Consider the following 18751-nt stretch of genomic DNA (forward strand, 5'->3'; position numbering starts at 1 on the left):
CTCAGTTTAAGTAATTTAATGGATTACGTTACAAACTACATTTTGGGGTGTGTAATCTGTCATCTGTAGGGGAAACCATTTTAAAAGTCACCTTCCCAACACTGAAAATCATTTATTAAAAACATATGTATAATGCAAAATATAGTCATGATCGTGTACAAATCTGTTGATAACACGTTACTTACACGCATTGGTGCAGATTGGGGCAATATTCAGATTTTATTAAGACATATTATTCGGTTAATTGGTAATAGTGCTCGTGTTTGTGTAGATGCTGCAGACAGGACACGTTTGCACATCTCCACGCCTTCACTTACCTCCAAACATGAATTTAGTGATGTACTGGCCATTTCTCTCCCTGGCCACTTCGCTCTTAAAAACTCCCGTCACAGTCTTGGCCCGGGTCGCCGGAAAAAGCCGCAAAACGCACAAAAACAGGGCTAACAAACGCCACATTTTAACCCTTAAATGCGTTCGCGAAATAGCCGCAAATTTCCAATAATCGTGTCCCAATTCAATGAGCCACGAAGCCAGAAGTAAAACCGGGAGCGTGAAGCTATTTAGCGTTAGCATCGTTTTAGCGGAAGTAGAACAAATTAAAAGCACAATTTGTATTTTTTCTGTTTATACGACACAAAATAATACGACGGTGTATAAGGGTCAGATTAAAAAAAAAAAAAAATAAAAAAAAAATTTAAAAAAGGCTGGCGCTACGAGAATAAAGTCGTAACATTTCGACATTAAACTCGTAATATTATGAGAATAAAGTCAAAGCCAGAAAAAGTCGAAATTTTACTAGAATAGTCTTTTATTTTTTTTTATGAGAATAAAGTCGTAAACTTAAAAGAATAAAGTAGTAATTTTATGAGAATAAAGTCGTAGTCAAAATAAAGTTGTAATATTATGAGAACATCGGCTGCTCGTAAAGTCTGAACGAGTGGAGAATTTGGAGCATTTTGTAAAGGAGAAGAATCTGTGTATCATTCGTACATTCGACTGAATCAGGACTAAACCAGGACTAAACCAGGTCTGGAACCAAACCAGAAAGACCAGGTTTGAGACCGGGACCAGACCAGGATTGAAAACGGTTTAGTCCTAGTTTAGTCCTGGTTTAAGTCACGGAAATGGGAAATGGCGTTTACGTGACTTTTAAATGTGATGCGGAATATTGCGCCGCATACGGACTGAACCAGGACTGAACCAGGACTAAACCAGGACTGAACCAGGACTAAACCGTTTTCAGTCCTGGTCTGGTCCCAGTCTCAGTCCTGGTCCTGTTCCCGGTCTCAATCCCGGTCTCAGTTCTTGTCTGATCCCGGTCTCAGTCTTGGTCCCTGACTCAGTCCTTGTCTAAGTCCTGGTCTCAGTCCCGGTCTGGTCTTGGACCTGGTTTAGTCCTGGTTTAGTCCTGGTTCAGTCCAGAGGTGCAAATAATGAAGAAAATTGTTGTTCGTTTTCTTATTTTTATCTTGAAAAACCAGGTTCTTCTTCTGCCACATTTTTCACTTTGACTTTGATTTTATTACGACTTCATTCTCGTAAAATTATAACTTTATTCTCATAATGTTACGACTTTATATTAACTTCGACTTTATTCTAGTAAAATTATGACTTTATTCCTGTAAAATTATGACTGTATTCTTCGTAAAATTACGACTTTTTCTGGCTTCGACTTTATTCTCATAATATTACAACTTTAATGTCAAAATGTTACGACTTTATTCTCGTAAAATAAAGCATCTAGAGTAAATATATCCGTATAATAATCTTATAAACAATAAAATACATGAAGCTGTGAATAAATACGGCTTAAATTAATCAGATATTGTTTCAAAAACTTTTATTTGTGAACACTAACAGGAAGTTGGTCGTTTTCTTTTAGACGCCTTTACGTCGCGGTGACGCCAAGTCGGCACGATTGACAGTTTGGGTGACATCAAAATCCTCCAATCAGAACGCTTAGATTTTGTGACGCTGCAATTTTTAGCCAATCAGAACGCAGAAATCTAACTAAGACCCGCCCATCACCAACGTGTCAACGCTGCCGGAAAAGGACCTCTACTGTCGGGATGTAGGCAGGAGAAAGCATCGATCTCCCCAAAAAGCTACAGATTTTTGGCTTTTGACAACAAATTACACATTTAAAACATTTCAAAAAAATATAACATGTTGCTGTTAATGTCCTACTAATTTTATCCGCTTAAAATTTGGTTGTAATGAGAGAAAATGGGCTACAAGAGAACTGTTTTGGTGACTGGAGGCTCAGGATTCATGTAAGTATTGCGTTATAAAATAATTTCATAATATTTTTTCTGCATTATATGTCAAAATAAAATGTGATTTGTCACTGATTTGTCATTTCTTACGCAATCCCTGTTTAAATATTGTAAATTAGTTGGTGTTTGTGATAAATTCCCTTGACTTTTTTCAACCCAATATGCAAATTAATAGTTTTATAACCAATTTTTTTTTGTTTTTAGAGGCTCCCATCTTGTCACACACCTCGTCAACAGACATCCAGACTGGAGGATTATAAACCTGGACATAGTAAGTCTAAAATATTAAGATAAATAATTAATTTGAGGTAAAAAGCAGTGCCGGTGGTGAATGAATTTGGAGTTTTTGGTGGAGTTTTGAATGGTCTCTTTGTGTGTTTCGTAGCTGGATTCCTGCTGCAGCCCGAGGAGCCTGGAAAATGTGGAGGACAGACCAAACTACTCATTCATTCAAGTAAAAATATGACTTGAAATCACTCCAGATTTACTGAATGTGAATCCTTTGTAGCAGTGATGGAAGTACTCAAAATAGTTACTTAAAATGTACAAGTTAAGGTAAAAGTACAGATACTGAAGCAAAAAATACTCAAGTAGAAGTAAATTATGACATGAATAAATACTCAAAATGTACTTAAAGAGTTAAAAGTAAGTATTTTGAGCAGAGTTTGAGATCTAAAAGCTTCAAATGTAGTGATTTTGATACAGATTTGTGTTGAATTTTGTTCAGTAGAAACAAATGATCTGTTTTTATTTGTATATTTTTTGTTTGCTTAAAGTACAAAGGTGCCAAAATAAACACTCAGGCTTTTCAGCAGGTCTCAAACTATAATAAAAATTCTTTTACTTTGCAGTACAGTTCAAAAATGTCATATAAAGTACAGATATTCACTCTTAAATGTAGCGATACCTCAAATTTATTACAGTACTTTACTACTTTTGCTTCGTTACGTTCCAACACTGTTTGTAGATTATATTTTAGTTCATAACATGTTGGTTCCATCCTTGAAACAGCCAGTTACATTCCATTGTTTATCTTATAATATGTGTTCAAACTATTACTCCTACCATGGATTGTTGCAGCTATGATAAAATAATAATAAATATCTTTTTTTTTGTCTTTAAATCAGGGGGATGTTTGCAGCTTTCGACTGGTTCATCACATTTTCAACACCCAAAACATTGACGTCATTTTTCACCTGGCAGCTAAGACACACGTCGGTAAGTTTTATTTTATTTACTATTTTTTTATTTGTGGTTTCATACTCCCAGATGAGGGCTGATTACTCTTTACTTTACCATGAAATCTGTAAAAGGTCTGTAGTCGACTGAAGAAATTCACGTTGGACTAAAGACACGTCCTTCCAACTGATCGATTCTGGACTAAAATGTCTCCGTGGTAAAAGCCTCAAACTACAGTGTCACGTGTCTCTGTCCAAATCATTTCCCTTGCGGATCAATAAAGGTCGTTTCAGTCTAAGTTTCTCTGCGTGTCTGACCCAAACTGCGCTCACAGAACTACACCTGCAGGGGGAGCTCATGCGAAAACTACTATTTATGCAGAAAAAAAGGACGAGGAAACAGTGTATTTATATAAAAACAGATTCAGCGTGTGGAGTCTGGAGTTTAATCAGACTTTTCTACATCATCAGCTCAATCACTCACTTCTCCTTTCTCTTGTTGTCACATGTAAATCCTAAAATTATTAACAAGATTTGGTCCATCAGAACGAGACAAGACAAGGTTTTGATATTATTTTTTAGGAGTAAACTGTGCCATTCAGTTCACATTTTACTTATTTGATTTTACTTCACAGGACCGCTGTCACTGTAGTACAACTTTTGGGAATTTTCGCTTCTAAGAGGGTCACTCGAAACAAAGTTAAACCCATTTTTATCCAAGGCAAATGTAAAAATACGAGGGGAAAAAAATCTCACGAGATCATTTTGTCTCACGAGATCTTGTCCCATCCCTTTGAATCAACAAATACAACTTTCAACTAACTACACTGACCGATTAATCGACTAAACGACTAAAGGTTTACAGCCCTAAAATTCACAAATGATGAACCTGATCATTTCTGCCGAACTTGAATAATAATAATAATTTTCAGTGTTTTAAAAGTCATTTCAGTAAACAGTAAATACCGTGGGACTTGAAAGACAGATATTTTGTTGTAATGATTTTCAACTATGGGATATTTCAGTCATATGTGATGTGTTTTTTTCCTCTTATGAAGTGGATTACCAAAAAAACTCCATCCATCTGCTCTTGGTCTAACCCCTCTGTCAAATTTTAGAAGAACCCTTTGTGGCCCACGAGTCAAAAAGTTTGCCCACCCCTGGATCAGACCCAAGAACTCACTGTTTTACAACAAAAAAATTGCTCTTTAACACTATTTATTTAATCTGCCCCCAGCAATTCTGTCATTATTGTTATTCTAACTAGTTTATACTACTTCTTTATTTCCAAATATTAGACTTAGACAAACTTTATTGATCCACAAGGGAAATGACTTGGACACAGGGGCTCACACATCACAATATATCACGATAACAAAGAGTAAAACATGTAAAATGCGGCATAATTATATAAATGTTTATGTACAAGTAAGTAAAATTCAGAAATATAATCATGTCAAAACAGTATATCACAGTTATGTACAAGAGGTGGTGCAAAAATGTAATTATTAAATGTAATTCCTGTTTGATTTCAGAGTCGTCTTTCAAATGTCCGTCAGATTTCCAGCGCGTGAACGTCGAGGGGACCAGAGTTTTACTGAGAGCCGCTCAACAAGCTCCACACAAACTACAGCGGTTTATTTATGTCAGTACGGACGAGGTCTACGGGCCGGGGATCGACCAGGTACTTGTGTGTTGTGGCTTTAGAATGAGTCGAATTTGAATTAAGACTGAGTTATTTGTAATTGTCAATGATCTTGTTGTGTGTTTTTAATGAAGAACTCAGTAAAAGAATGAACTTTGGAGCAGATGTAAGAGGAAGAAATGTGTCTATTTTCAGTGTTAAAGCCTTGTTAAAGTATTAAAGCCTTGTTTTGCTTATTTAAGTAATATAAAGTAGTATTTAATTGTGTTGATTAGGGCTGTGCAAAAATATTGAAATATCGATATATCGTATTGTTTAATGTAGTGATACAGTATCGATATCGTGGGCTGCTGTATCGATATATCGCGTATCGAGTATTTTTGGTGTATTTTACTAAATTATTTTGTTACAGCTACCAGTTTTGTTGCTTGTTTAGTGGAAGGAAACTCGTTCACACGGCAAAAAGGTTCATTAAAATGAAAATGAAGAACATTTGACTTTATCTGAGTCGACTCTACCAATGGAATAAGTGTTTTTCTAAATTCAAGCGACATTTGATTTAATTTCTTATTTTAAAGATTGTTGTTTTTCTTTTTTTAAGTGTAGCAAGTTGTATTTTCATATTTTAAGTACAAAAAAACATATTCCGCTGATAGATAATTTAACTTGTCAAGTGGAATTTACTCAAATTATGGTAAAATTTTCTTAATTCAAGTCATCTTAACTTGGCTAGATTAAATTTTTTGCACTGCATGCGACACATTTGACATTTTCACAGTTTTGAGGATTAAAATTTTTTTGTTTCATATTCACTTTGCACAAGAAGTGGTTTAACAAAGACTTTTAGTGTCACAGCCACTGATTTAGCCATTGTTTTTATTGAACCGTATCGAATCGGTTTGAAATATATCGTATCGAATTGAAAGTGCACTGTTTCGAGATATGTATCGTATCGTGGCCTAGGTATCGAGGTATGTATCGTATCGGCAACTTCTTAATGATACCAGCCCTAGTGTTGATACAACTAAATCAAATGAAAGCGCTAATCGGGATTGATCGATATGATTTTTTTCCCCATATCTTTCAACCTTATTGTGTCAAACTAAATTCAAAACAACACCTAAAGTAACAGTGTGTAACTTTTCTGTCACCTGATCGATTCCATGGAAAAGCAAAGTTAAAACCAGATTTGGTTTCCATGGAGATAGATATTTTTTACGTCATACTGTGGAATATTAGAGCCAAAGGAACAATATTTCATGGAAACAAGCAGGAGGAGCCTCTTTAGACCAAGTAAGAGTCAGGTTTGTGGAGATGCGAGCCCCTCTCAGTAAAGACGCATGTTTTTCAGTGTAATAAAAACAACTGACATGAAAAAAACAAACAAACAAAAAGCAACAAACTGGCATTATAAGTTTTATTTTAATGTTTTTGAACGATATTTTCAATTCCAGACGACGGATTTTAACCTTCAGCCGCAATTTGCTCTAAACGTTTTTGCAATAAAAGATACAAAAGCATAATTAACCGATGAGAGTTTTTCCAGATCGTGTTTAAATTCGCGATAATCTGTGTTTTGTTTTCAGGAGTTTGATGAGCTCAGTCCAATGAGACCGTCCAATCCTTACTCCGCCACCAAAGCAGCTGCAGAGATTCTGGTCCAGTCGTACGGCGAGAAATACGAGGTACAAGAATCTGTACTTTTTCATTTTGGATTTATCTTTAAACAATTCTGCAGCAATCCATGAAAAATTCTACCTTTGATCGTGTTTAGAGTCACATAAAACACTGGAAATAAACAAAAAAGTGGGAATATGTGCAGCTTTTTTACAAAGTTTGAGACCAAAACAACAGTAGTGATATTATCTATTTTTCGATATATCTGCCATTTCTACTTACCAGGAGCAGATTCATTAAAGATAATTTATTGATGTAAATATGATTAAAACTTGATGTGTTTTCAATGAAGGAATAACATTTATAACATGGTAGAAAGCTAAAAAAAAAAGTTGTTATTTATTATTTCTCTAAACAGATTGTGTCGTCTATTCTATTCTTGTATTTTATTTAATACATGTGTTGTTTTTTCTTTTTAGTTTCCAGTGATAATTACAAGAAGCAACAATATTTATGGACCAAGGCAGTACACGGAAAAGGTAGGAATTTTTTTACTTAACAAAAAGTTTAAATGTTTTTTTTTTTCTTATAGTTAATTCTGCATTTTCCAGGTCATTCCGAGATTTATCAGTCTCTTGCACAGAAATCAGAAATGGTAAGTTGGACTAGTTGGAGTTTTAAGTCGTGTTCTGATGTTGTTCCCTCCTCAAAAACAAAAACAGAGCTGGAGTTGTGTTTTTTTTTCATTCACACAAGTTTGAGGAACTCTTTATTATTTGTCTGTTTACGTCTCCAAAGGTGATTACGAGTCTCACTTTTCGATTTTATGTAAAAAAAACAACAACTGATGTTTCCCGTTTACGTGACTTAAACTGCCAGGTCTAAACCAAGACTAAACCAAGACTAAACCAAGACTAAACCAGGACTAAACTAAACCCAGGACTAAACCGACCGGTCTCAGTCCTGATCTTGTCACTGTCTGGTCTCAGTCTCCATCTTGGTCTGGTCCTGGTGTGGTCCTGGTCCTGGTCCTGGTCCTGGTCACTCGACAGTCTGCATGGGCGTCCTGGTTCAGTCCTGGTTCAGTCCTGTTTTAGTCCTGTTTTAGTCCTGTTTCAGTCCTGGTTCAGTCCTGTTTTAGTCCTGGTTCAGTCCTGGTTCAGTCCTGGTTCAGTCCTGGTTCAGTCCTGGTTCAGTCCTGTTTTAGTCCTGGTTCAGTCCTGTTTTAGTCCTGGTTCAGTCCTGTTTTAGTCCTGGTTCAGTCCTGGTTCAGTCCTGTTTTAGTCCTGGTTCAGTCCTGGTTCAGTCCTGTTTTTTCAGTCCTGGTTTAGTCCTGGTTCAGTCCTGGTTCAGGTCCTGGTTTCAGTCCTGGTTCAGTCCTGTTTAGTCCTGGTTCAGTCCTGGTTCAGTCCTGTTTTAGTCCTGGTTTTAGTCCTGGTTCAGTCCTGGTTCAGTCCTGTTTTAGTCCTGGTTCAGTCCTGGTTCAGTCCTGTTTTAGTCCTGGTTTAGTCCTGGTTCAGTCCTGGTTCAGTCCTTCAAAGAAACCAGAAATTTTACATTCTATTAAAGCTCCTGCATCACACAAAACTGACTCTTGTGAACTTTAAGTCGTGTTCTAATGTTGTTCCCTCCTCAAAAACAAAAACAAAAACAGACCTGGACTTGTGTTTTGTTTGAGTAACTCTTCATTTTTAGTCTCTGTACATCTCCAAAGCTCACAACACTCTGTTCCACCTTGTGATGTCATAAAGAGGTAGTTTTTAAGATCCTTTTACCTTTAGTTCAGTCGAGATTTGGCAACTCCAGGACTGAAATGATCCAAATGATTCCAGTGAAGCTGTGTGGAGTTTAAAAACACAGTGGAGCTCGTGACATCACAAGGAGGAAGTGTGAGGAGAGTTTTCAGTTTGAGAAAATAACTCGGAACTTGTGCAAATGAAACAAAACTCCAGGTCTGTTTGTGACGAGGAAACTACATTAAAACAGGAAATCGAAAACAAAAAAGTCAAAATTTCATCAAAACAATGAATAATCTGTAGTTTTGTTTGTTTTTTTAGCACGATCCAGGGAACTCTGCCTAAATCGCGTCACTTCCTGTTCGTGGACGACGCCATCAGTGCCTTCCTGCTCGTCCTGGAGAAAGGGATTGTGGGAGAAATCTACAACATGGGGTCCGGCTGTGAGGTTCCCATCATGCACCTGGCCACAGAGCTCATCCAAATGGTACAGTCCCTGGTTCACGGTAGAGAAAAATAATACAAAAATAAATAAAAATAAATGAATAAATAAATACATACATTCTAAATAAATTAATTCAAAATAAATAAATAAATAGATTATAAATAAATTATAATAAATAAATTCTTAATAAATAAATTATAAATACATAAATAAATTTATTATAAATAAATAAATGAATAATAAAAATACACTTGATTGAAGCTTATTTAAAGTTTTAGTGATGCGTGTTTTTTTGTCCAGATAAAAAAGGTTCCTGATTCTGCAGTGAGCGACTGGATGGAGTTTGTTCCCGACAGGTATTTACACTTTTTAATTTACAACTTTAAACATTAAAATATTAAAGGTGCAGTGTGTAACTTTTCTGGTGGAGGATCCAGAATCTGTGTGTCGTTCATTCATTTGTTTTTGCCTCGACTAAACCAGGTCTATACCAGGACTAAACAGGTCTAAAAGGACTAAACCAGGACTAAACCAGGACTAAACCAGGTCTAAACCAGGTTTAAACGAGACTAAACCAGGTCTAAACCAGGACTAAACCAGAACTGAACCAGGACTAAACCAGGACTGAACCAGGACTAAACCAGGTTTAAACGAGGACTAAACCAGGTCTAAACCAGGACTAAACCAGAACTGAACCAGGACTAAAACCAGGTTTAAACGAGGACTAAACCAGGTCTAAACCAGGACTAAACCAGGTTTAAACGAGGACTAAACCAGGTCTAAACCAGGACTAAACCAGAACTGAACCAGGACTAAACCAAGACTGAACCAGGTCTAAACCAGGTTTAAACGAGGACTAAACCAGGTCTAAACCAGGACTGAATCAGGAATAAACCAGAAGTGAACCAGATCTGAACCAGGACTAAACCAGGACTAAATTGGTCTCAGTCCTGATCTTGTCCCAATCTGGTCCCGGTCTCAGTCTTGGTCTGTCCTGGTCTGGTCCTGGTCTGATCTCAGTCTCAGTCCTGGTCTGGTCCCAGGACATAATATCAGATATAATAAAATATAATATAAAATTTTAAAAAGTCATCTATTTTTTGAGTCTTGTTGCTCTCGTGTGTTTGTGTGTTTGTGTGTTTTATATTTTGTCTTTGTGTACGTGCAGACCTCAGGTGGACCTGCGTTACCCCATTCACTGTGAGAAGCTGCGCAGACTCGGCTGGAGAGCTCAGGTCGACTGGACTCACGGCCTCAGACAAACAGGTGAAACCACAACAGAAACAAAACAAAACAAACTCATCAAAATCAAACCAGGCGTCGCTCTGAGTTTGACTTTTACACATTTATCAGTCCGGGATTCTGGGTTCAGGACGTTTAAACGAATCCTCCAAGCTGATTGGTTGAAGAGTGACAACTACGGATGCACCGATACGATATTTGTATCAGATATCGGCACCGATACTGAACATTTTGGTGGCTCGGATATCGGTTTTCAACATGTGTTCTGCCGGTGTCCCATTTTGGTGTAAACTGGTGGAATAAGACGAGTTAAAACCAAAATGAAAAAAAACAAAACAGATAATGACTCGCTTTTTTCAGTTTTCGATTTTGTGTTTAAATGAAAAATGGAAAAAAAACTGATAACGGACTGAACCAGGACTGAAACAGATTCAACCAGACCAAAGCCAGACCGGAAGTGAGACCAGGACTTAGACCGGGACCAGACCAAGACTGGGACAGGGACCGGGACTGAGACCGGGACCGAGACAAGGACTGAGACCGGGACTGAGGCCGGCACTGAGACCTGAACTGAGACCGGGACCAGACCGGGACTGAGGCCGGAACTGAGGCCGGGACTGAGGCCGGGACTGAGGCCGGGAACTGAGGCCGGGACTGAGGCCGGGACTGAGGCCGGGACTGAGGCCGGCAACAGGATCAGGACTGAGACCGGGACCAGACCAGAACTGAAAATGGTTCAGTCCGTATGAGTCCGGCATCGCAGTTTAAATCACGTAAATGGGAAACGGTCGTTATCCTTTTTTTTCCATTTTTCATTTAAACACAAAATCAAAAACTGAAACGAATCATCATCTGTTTTTTCATTTTGGTTTTGGTTTAAAATTTCCCGACTGAACTGAACTTGTTAACTCAACTTATTCCTTCGTTAATGTCAAATCATTTCTTGTTTCGCTTTCAGTAAAATGGTACGAGGAAAACCCAAACTTCTGGCCCGATCCAAGTGACGACCCAAAACAAAACCTCCCCAAACCGGAGGAGTTTCGAGCTGCACTTTGAGCGTCGGCCTCCAGGGGGCGGCGGCTTCACCTGCTTCACTTGTGGAGTATTTTTATTTTTATTCATAATATTTGTGCGGACGGGATCTATGGCTGATTTGCAGCTTTTATTAAGTGTAAAACTTTTGTGGAGCGTCGGTGCCAAACGGTTACAGCCAAATCAAGACGTTAATCATTTCTCACACGACTGTAATATTTAATTTATATTTTTAATTTAATTTGAATAAATGAAAATGCTTAGAACTGTTTAGTAAATTAAAAACTTGAAATTGTTGTATTATTGTCTTGTTTTTGGGGTGAAACTTTTAACTAATTACGGTTTCAAGGTATTTAATAATTTAAAAAAAAGAGAGAATTCATGTAAGACAGATGAGTTTTATAACGGAACATTCTAGACAACACAAGAACATCTCCATGGAAACAAGACCATTAACTGCTAAAACATAACATATTTAAATCATTATGTTAGTTTTTATTGGTTTGGAAATGCTCTAGTTGCTAAAAACAACATATTAACCTGTTTAACAATCTCCTTTCCCTTTGCTCTCCGTGCTAAGTTACTCCCCCTTCTGAGCGCTATCACAACACAATCAGCGTGAATCCCACTAGTGAAACTACCGCACATCGCATCAGGTTTGTCAAGCTGTAGTGTACAGTTTTTTATGATGCTTTTGTATATTTATGGAGGATTGTGGAACACGAATTGGCTTGTGGGCGGAGCCTCGTACAGACTCATACTGCTAACCGTAAAGAGGGTTTGAATAGGGCCCAGGAGAGATCGCTAGATTAGTCAAACATGCACGGATGACTCGAAAACCTCTTCAGACAGAAAAGATCGAAAGCTCCAAATAGTTGAGTTTGCTTATCTCCTAACTTTTCTGGTGGAGGGTCTGTCAGTCACCTGCTTGTTTCTATGGAGATGTCATTACTCGGTATAGATAGAATGTTCCACAGTGTGACATTAAACAGCTCTACATTACATTTATTCAATTACAGGTGGTTTTATAGCTCAAGCATACCTAGAAAAACAGACTGAAAACTGATTCTGACTGTGAGTGGGGGTCGCCTCTCCACAGATCTGACCTGTAATTTGGTCTGGGTTGGTTTCCGTGAAGATAGAAAGGTTTAATGCCACAACGATGCTACTGTGGAACATTCCAGAAAAAGCAAAAACATCACCATACAGACAAGCATGTGTGGTAGGACATAAGGTTTTTTACTTAACTTCAACCTGCTCTTTTTGAGCACCAGAAATGCTCTCAAATATGAACTTTAGGCATGTCAAACTCAGGCCTGGGGGCCAAATTTGGCCCGCAGTATAATTATATTTGGCCCGAGAGATCATATCAAACATGTATTAGAGCTGCCCGCTGGCCACAGATAGACATTTTATTTTTTGTTTTATTTTATTAGAGACATCATTTAAATTTTTATATTTTGTTTGTTCTGGATTCAGTGTTTAAGCAAAACTATTATTAAACATTTATTTGAATAAGAAAAGGTTTAACATTACAGATCTCAAAAGAAAAAGCATGAAGATGTTGAAATTTTGCAATAAATATTTAGTTTGACCCAAGACTTAGTCCCAGGTTTAAATTTTGGCCTCTCTGAATTTTAATTTGACACCACTGATGTACATGAACATATCCTTACGTATGTACCTTGCTCAAAACAAAAATAAAAAATGAAAAAAAAAAAAACGGACGGACCCTCCACCAGAAAAGTTACACAAATCACCTTGTAAGACTATTATAATTTGAAAAAAGGATTGACAAAAATCCACATATTTAGCCATTTTGACATAAACATGACATAATAGAAAAATAAAAACACATTTGCACAAAACACACCACGAGTCTCGTTACATTTGCAAATTCAAACTTTTATTTGTGGTAAAATCAGAATAGATGCACAGTTTTCATTTATTTTTTAACTTCGTGCAGTGCTCCTCAATCGTGCACAACTGCTAAACTAATACATAAAGCAAATACTAACTACCAGGCCGCTTCTTCGCGTCACCTCCCGTGTCACCGTGGGACCAATTCGACCAATCGGAGACCCAGAATCCAACCAGGTCATGTACTAAAACTTCGCTCCGATTGGTCCAAATTCATCTTAAGTTTGAACACCAGTGTTAAAAATCGGCCTGAAAATATTCAAATCACAACAGCATAGCAATAAATCCACAGTTATACCGTGTTTATGAAGACTTTGCCAGACAATCACAAAAGGTGTTACTCCAACCAGGAAGGAAATAGTGGAAAAACTCAAAAGACAAAAAAACCCCAAAACAAAACAGTTGACTAATTTCCGTAGGGTATACTATTTTTTATACAAAATCTTTTATTATTTGAACGCTTTTAGCAGTTTTTAGGTAATCCAAACCTTGGCATAGTTAAGATTTTAAATTCGTATCCGGCCAATTTCGAATAGATGTAGTGATTTTTCCGGTTTCGTTTTTTAAGGAAAGAGTCATGGATCAGAAATTCAATCCAATATTTTGAAGTTTTGTAGCAGGTTTCTTTGAATATGACACATTTTCGGGGTTTTAAGTACAATTTTTTTTAGTACAATGTAAGTAAATACAAGCTTATAAGTAGTGTTTGTTTTAAAATTTAACGTTCTGTGTAACATTTCTTGCCAATAAATGGACTAAACCAAACGCCATGCTGTTTACTGGCCGAAATGTTACGCAGTGAGGCTTTAAGTAACTTCATATCCAATAATTATAACGTTAATTTAACTTGAGAAATTGTGAACCTGTTTACGTTTAGTATCTTAATATTACGGTACTCAAAATACGACTGCGAAATAGTTAAAAACGATTATTCTGGTTATAAAAATTGTCATTCCCCCGTTTCCAGTGACATATCCAAAGAAAGACTCATACACATTGTGTGTTTTTGACAATAAAAAGCTCACACTACCCCAGAAAAATAGAAATTTGCACGCATACAATGACATCCAACATTCAGTTAGCCAGTGTTGTTTACCGTCTTTTGGTCAAGTCACTTTATTCTTCTTTACGACCGCCGTCTCGTGTCGAAACGGTGATCTTGTTATTTTCGGTTTCTTGTTATAAAAATAAATATTTCTCCAAATAAAAGAAAAAAAAAAAAGGAAAAAAAAACCTAAACTAAACAAAAAACGCTTGATAAGTTACGACAAACTAGCAGCAGGAACACGCGGAACTGTGTAAGGGTTGCTATGGCGACCCAAATATGGACATTTCCTTTTAAATAAAATTCAAAACAGTCCAAACTAGTTTTTCAATTTGACATTTTGTTTTGATCAGTGTAGAATTTGTGTTTGTATAGGCAAATTTTACAATCTACTGGGCTATTTTATTTTTATTTTTTGACATATTTTAAACCTAAAATGCTACTTAGCCTTAGCCGCTAACTAGGCTAATTAAGTTTAGCGTGATACATAATTTGGTTGTTATTGGGCTCACTATGAATTACTTGTTTTAAATAATTTGACTAACGTTTATTGATAAATTTGAAATACACCGTGGAGTGAAAATAGTATTTCATAGAACCATGGTCGATAACTTTTTATATAAACATTGGATTTTGATTGGATTGGAAATTGCGTAAGACCTGAAAACAATGAAATGAATTATTATTATTGATTTATTTAAAAATGTGTCCAATATTTAGTAAAAATAACACGATGACGTAACAATCCTTCAGTCTTACTTAATTTAAAATGTTACGGCTTCTGTTTCACAAAACGCGCAAACATCCGACTCACTCACACTTTACCTTCGTCCTTTATTAAAAAAACATCGGACCTCGGACGATTTCGTGGACTTGAATCTTAAATAGCTGCAGCGATGGGAGTGTAGCACCACAGAGCCTCCTCAGCTCACCTTCAATACGACGTAAAACGAAACTAAACACGCACAAAATTCCGGCATTTTCTCAGTTAACTTCTCCAATGCCACTTAGTGTTTCAAGATACTCAAGGATAACGTTAAAGAATACACAAACATTACACATTTTTATCAGTAAATGCTACTTATCGAGAACAAAACCTTCAATATTCATTAATCTGCGCAGTTTTTTTCCACACTTACTATAAACTTAAACTTCAGAAAGGGTCGGTACGTGTTTAATTTCAACGTATTCGAGTAAAATTATCAACAAATATCTTCAAAATAAGTCAGCTGTGTACTCTCTACGTCTAATTATAAAGCGTTTTACTGTCCGCGAATCAGGAAGTGTATGGTTAGAATGCTAGTCATTGTTACTGTAAAGGCAAAACTCAACTCTTATCTCTGAAAGTTGCGAAAAAAGCGCTTTGAAAACTCACCGTGGCGAATAAATACGACGCTCTGAATGCATAAGTTTAGCGAGGAATAACTTTGGACGACAACAAACTGTTAATAAAAATGAACTAGTTTTGTTTTTTTCACATTTTTAAGACGGTAAAAATCAGATTCAGCACGTTTACGGGATCTTTTTGGAGCGTAAACTGCTGAAAAAAATCAAAGTTAGCATGCTAATTCTACCGAAATTAGCATGGGAAGCTAATCGGCTAATGCTACATTCAAACCAAATTGACACCGAAATTGACCTAGCCTTCGCCAAACGACACGAAATCCTTTGCATATGAATTTTGTATTGAAATATCTGCTGACATCTTGTTTCGGACGAGAAATGCGGTCCTTTTTCAGTCTTTTTAAGCATTTTTTCTGAAGGCACTGCGCTAACTTCGTTTTGTTTGCTACAACTCACCACTAACGTCACGTATATTGCACGACAGGAAGTAAAAGGCTGATTTCGGGGCACGGCGCGTCAAACAAAAACACAAAATCTTACCTATGATTTGCATATTTAAGTGTATAACAAGACAAAACTGCTATTAACATGTAAAATGAGGTATACGGATTTTAGTCGTAACGATCCCTGCGGAGTGATTTCTTAAGACAATGTGCATAATATTGTTAAAGGGAGACATTTTAGAATAAACCAGCTTTTTGAACTAAATTTTGACATGTTTTCAGCTTGGTTTTAAATTCAAACTTACAAAAAAAAAAAAACACTTTGGAAACACTATCTATTTAAAACTCTCTGCTCTCTTACGCCCTCTGCTGTAAACAATAAGTACTGAGACATTTCAAACAGATAAATTTGCAGCATTGTTATTGTCGACACGATACTAACGATACTAAACTTTATTGTGAAGCTAATTTAAGTGCGAAGTCCCGTAAAACAATATCAAATTATCATTAGAAGTTCAAAAAAGGTGATTTACCGTAACACGTCTTTACGCCTTTAACGCTTTTCACGATAAATGCCCATGTTTTGCTCAAAGGCACTGCAACGTCGGGAGTGCTCTCCTGCTCGTGCTCTTATTTTGAAAAACCTATAATGCCATTTTAACTATATACGCATTAAAGGGTGTCGCAAATTTACTAACAACTATTATTTTTGTATTGTTAACAAAAAAAATAAAATTGCGTAAAAATAAGCTAAAGCTGGTCATTGACGGTTTCTCGACTATTATTTTTAAGAATTGTACTGATTTTACTCGGGCCAAGCGTAGTAGCACTTTGAAATGCTGATTTGAAATAGATAAAAGATTGTTTTCGGAAAATAAAAGTGCAAACGATGCGATATGTGTACGGTTTAGAGTAGAATACAGCTGAAAGTAGCCTGCCACTTTAGCGCGTTAACTTCCGTGTTTGTAGCATTTTAGCTTAACACTGAATATTAAAACGATGGCGTGTATCAATATCAAACCAAAACAGAAATAATCAAAACAAAAATATCTTGAACACTTAACGAAAGAGGTGATTAAATTAAACTCAAATAATCCTTCGTTTGACTAAAGTTACGGTAAACAAAACTCATAACGTGTGTAAAGTAAGATTGTCTTTTGCAACTGCTCGGTAGACCAAAACGACTTTACGTAACTTAAAAAATACTAATAAATTAAATACAGACATGAAATAAAACTTAAATGTTTACAAATGTATCAACAATAAATCCAGTAACATGTACTCCTTATTCTAATTCATCAACAGTGCTTAAAGATTAAATTTTGAGTGACTTGACTTTTCGGTTTAACGTACAAAGTAGAGGAAGCTGTTGAACCTAAAAACGCAGTTAGAGGAGTTAAGTGTGATGTTTCTGGGTCCATCGGCTGATTCAAAATAATAAAAATCCTCATCCTAAATGTATTTTAACTTGAAATCATATTTGTGTTTTATTTCCTTTAAAAAAAAAAATCAAGCATAAATTTGTGATCTGTAACTATTACTGTACACGCACGCACTCACTTTCTGTTTCTTTCGTTCTGTTTATTTTCATTAATAATAATAATAAAAAATGACAATTGACTTTTTTTTTTTAGCGACAATACATCTCACGTTAAAAAAATATTGCAATTGTTTAAAGCTAAAAAGGTTAAAAGCGTGAATCTATGGTTATAAACGATGTGGTTGAGGCGAGAAGCTAGGCTAGGCTAGGCTAGGCTAACGTTAGCAGCGACTAGCAGTTAGTCAAATACACACACTGATAAAGCTATGTTATGCTAGATTATTATTACATTATTTAATATTTGATAGTATTTATGGTTAAACAAACACTTTTGAAAGGAAACTGTCTTTTATTTGATGAATAAGGAACAAAAATAAAACAGATGTAAAGTTTCTTGTTGGACCCGGAAGCGACATCACACTTAGCAACTCTACAGTCTACGAGATATGATTTTGTGTGTGTTTATAAAATTGTTTTCCAATGGTGAAGTTTATTTTTTTAAACATTAACACTCAATAGTATCTTACTGACTGATATTGCAGCTGATTGTCTAGACTAGAATATTGTGAAACTGTAACTTTAAAAAAAACACAAAAAACAAAAAAACAAACGACGTGTGACCCATTCTTGAATTCCCACCATTTAAGACACTATCCAAAAAGAAAAACCAACTTATTTACGTGAAGTTGACCAAAGCTGTGTATTACTAAGTCGTCTTCTCTTATCGTCACGACAGGGTTTCACGTAGGCCACGTTCCAGCTGTCCCAAAGTTTACATTTTTTTCTGTTGTAAACTCAAATTTCTGTATAAAACTTTGCTTCTTGAGGCTAACTTTTGCACTTTAAACATCGCATAAGGGCAAAAATTAAAACTCGGGTGAAATAACTTTGATTTTGTAAGGAAAAAAATAAAGTTTGAAATTGCTAGTCTCTGTTTAGATCTCTCTTAGACATTAGTAAAACCTGGTTAAAACCTGCTAAAGACTTCAGTTGTGGTTTTGGCCGTCGCGTTTGACCTACTTTAGTATTTGTGTATATATATTCTAACATGGTGCTTTAAGCCTAGACTATATCCATATGAAGAAAACTGGGCAAGACACAGTTTTTCCACTATAAAACTGCTTGAATCGTGTGGCATTTCCGCACATTTGCCGATTTGTTGTGACTAAATGTTCCTATTTTGTCCATGCCTGAACGCCGCCATCTTGTAGAGCTCGGGATTGTGACGTCACACCTCGCAGAGTTTTCTAAAAAAGTGAAATTTCGGACACTCGTTTCAGTCATACGT

General features: G+C 36.3%; 2 protein-coding genes across 2 annotated transcripts in view; one reads left to right on the forward strand and one right to left on the reverse strand.

The window, feature by feature from the left end:
* The window catches only part of gpr180 (G protein-coupled receptor 180), a 10841-nt gene extending 10290 nt beyond the window's left edge, over positions 1-551 (reverse strand). Inside the window, exon 1 of the mRNA XM_020928177.2 lies at positions 318-551. Within this exon, the coding sequence (XP_020783836.2) occupies positions 318-456 (139 nt within the window). The 5' untranslated portion in view covers positions 457-551. The remainder of the gene's footprint in view (positions 1-317) is intronic.
* Positions 552-2059: 1508 nt separating this feature from the next.
* On the forward strand, positions 2060-11471 carry LOC110163254 (dTDP-D-glucose 4,6-dehydratase). The gene is made up of 12 exons (XM_055164271.1): positions 2060-2273; positions 2481-2547; positions 2662-2730; positions 3404-3494; positions 4990-5138; positions 6686-6784; positions 7196-7255; positions 7328-7371; positions 8774-8939; positions 9198-9253; positions 10066-10163; positions 11098-11471. Exons 1-12 carry the CDS (start codon positions 2227-2229, stop codon positions 11193-11195), a joined length of 1044 nt encoding a protein of 347 aa, XP_055020246.1. The 5' UTR covers positions 2060-2226; the 3' UTR covers positions 11196-11471.
* The last annotated feature ends 7280 nt before the right edge of the window (positions 11472-18751 follow it).

Source organism: Boleophthalmus pectinirostris, unplaced genomic scaffold, assembly GCF_026225935.1.
Source record: "Boleophthalmus pectinirostris isolate CB_2022bp ecotype Guang Dong unplaced genomic scaffold, ASM2622593v1 HiC_scaffold_11, whole genome shotgun sequence".
NCBI lineage: Eukaryota > Metazoa > Chordata > Actinopteri > Gobiiformes > Gobiidae > Boleophthalmus > Boleophthalmus pectinirostris.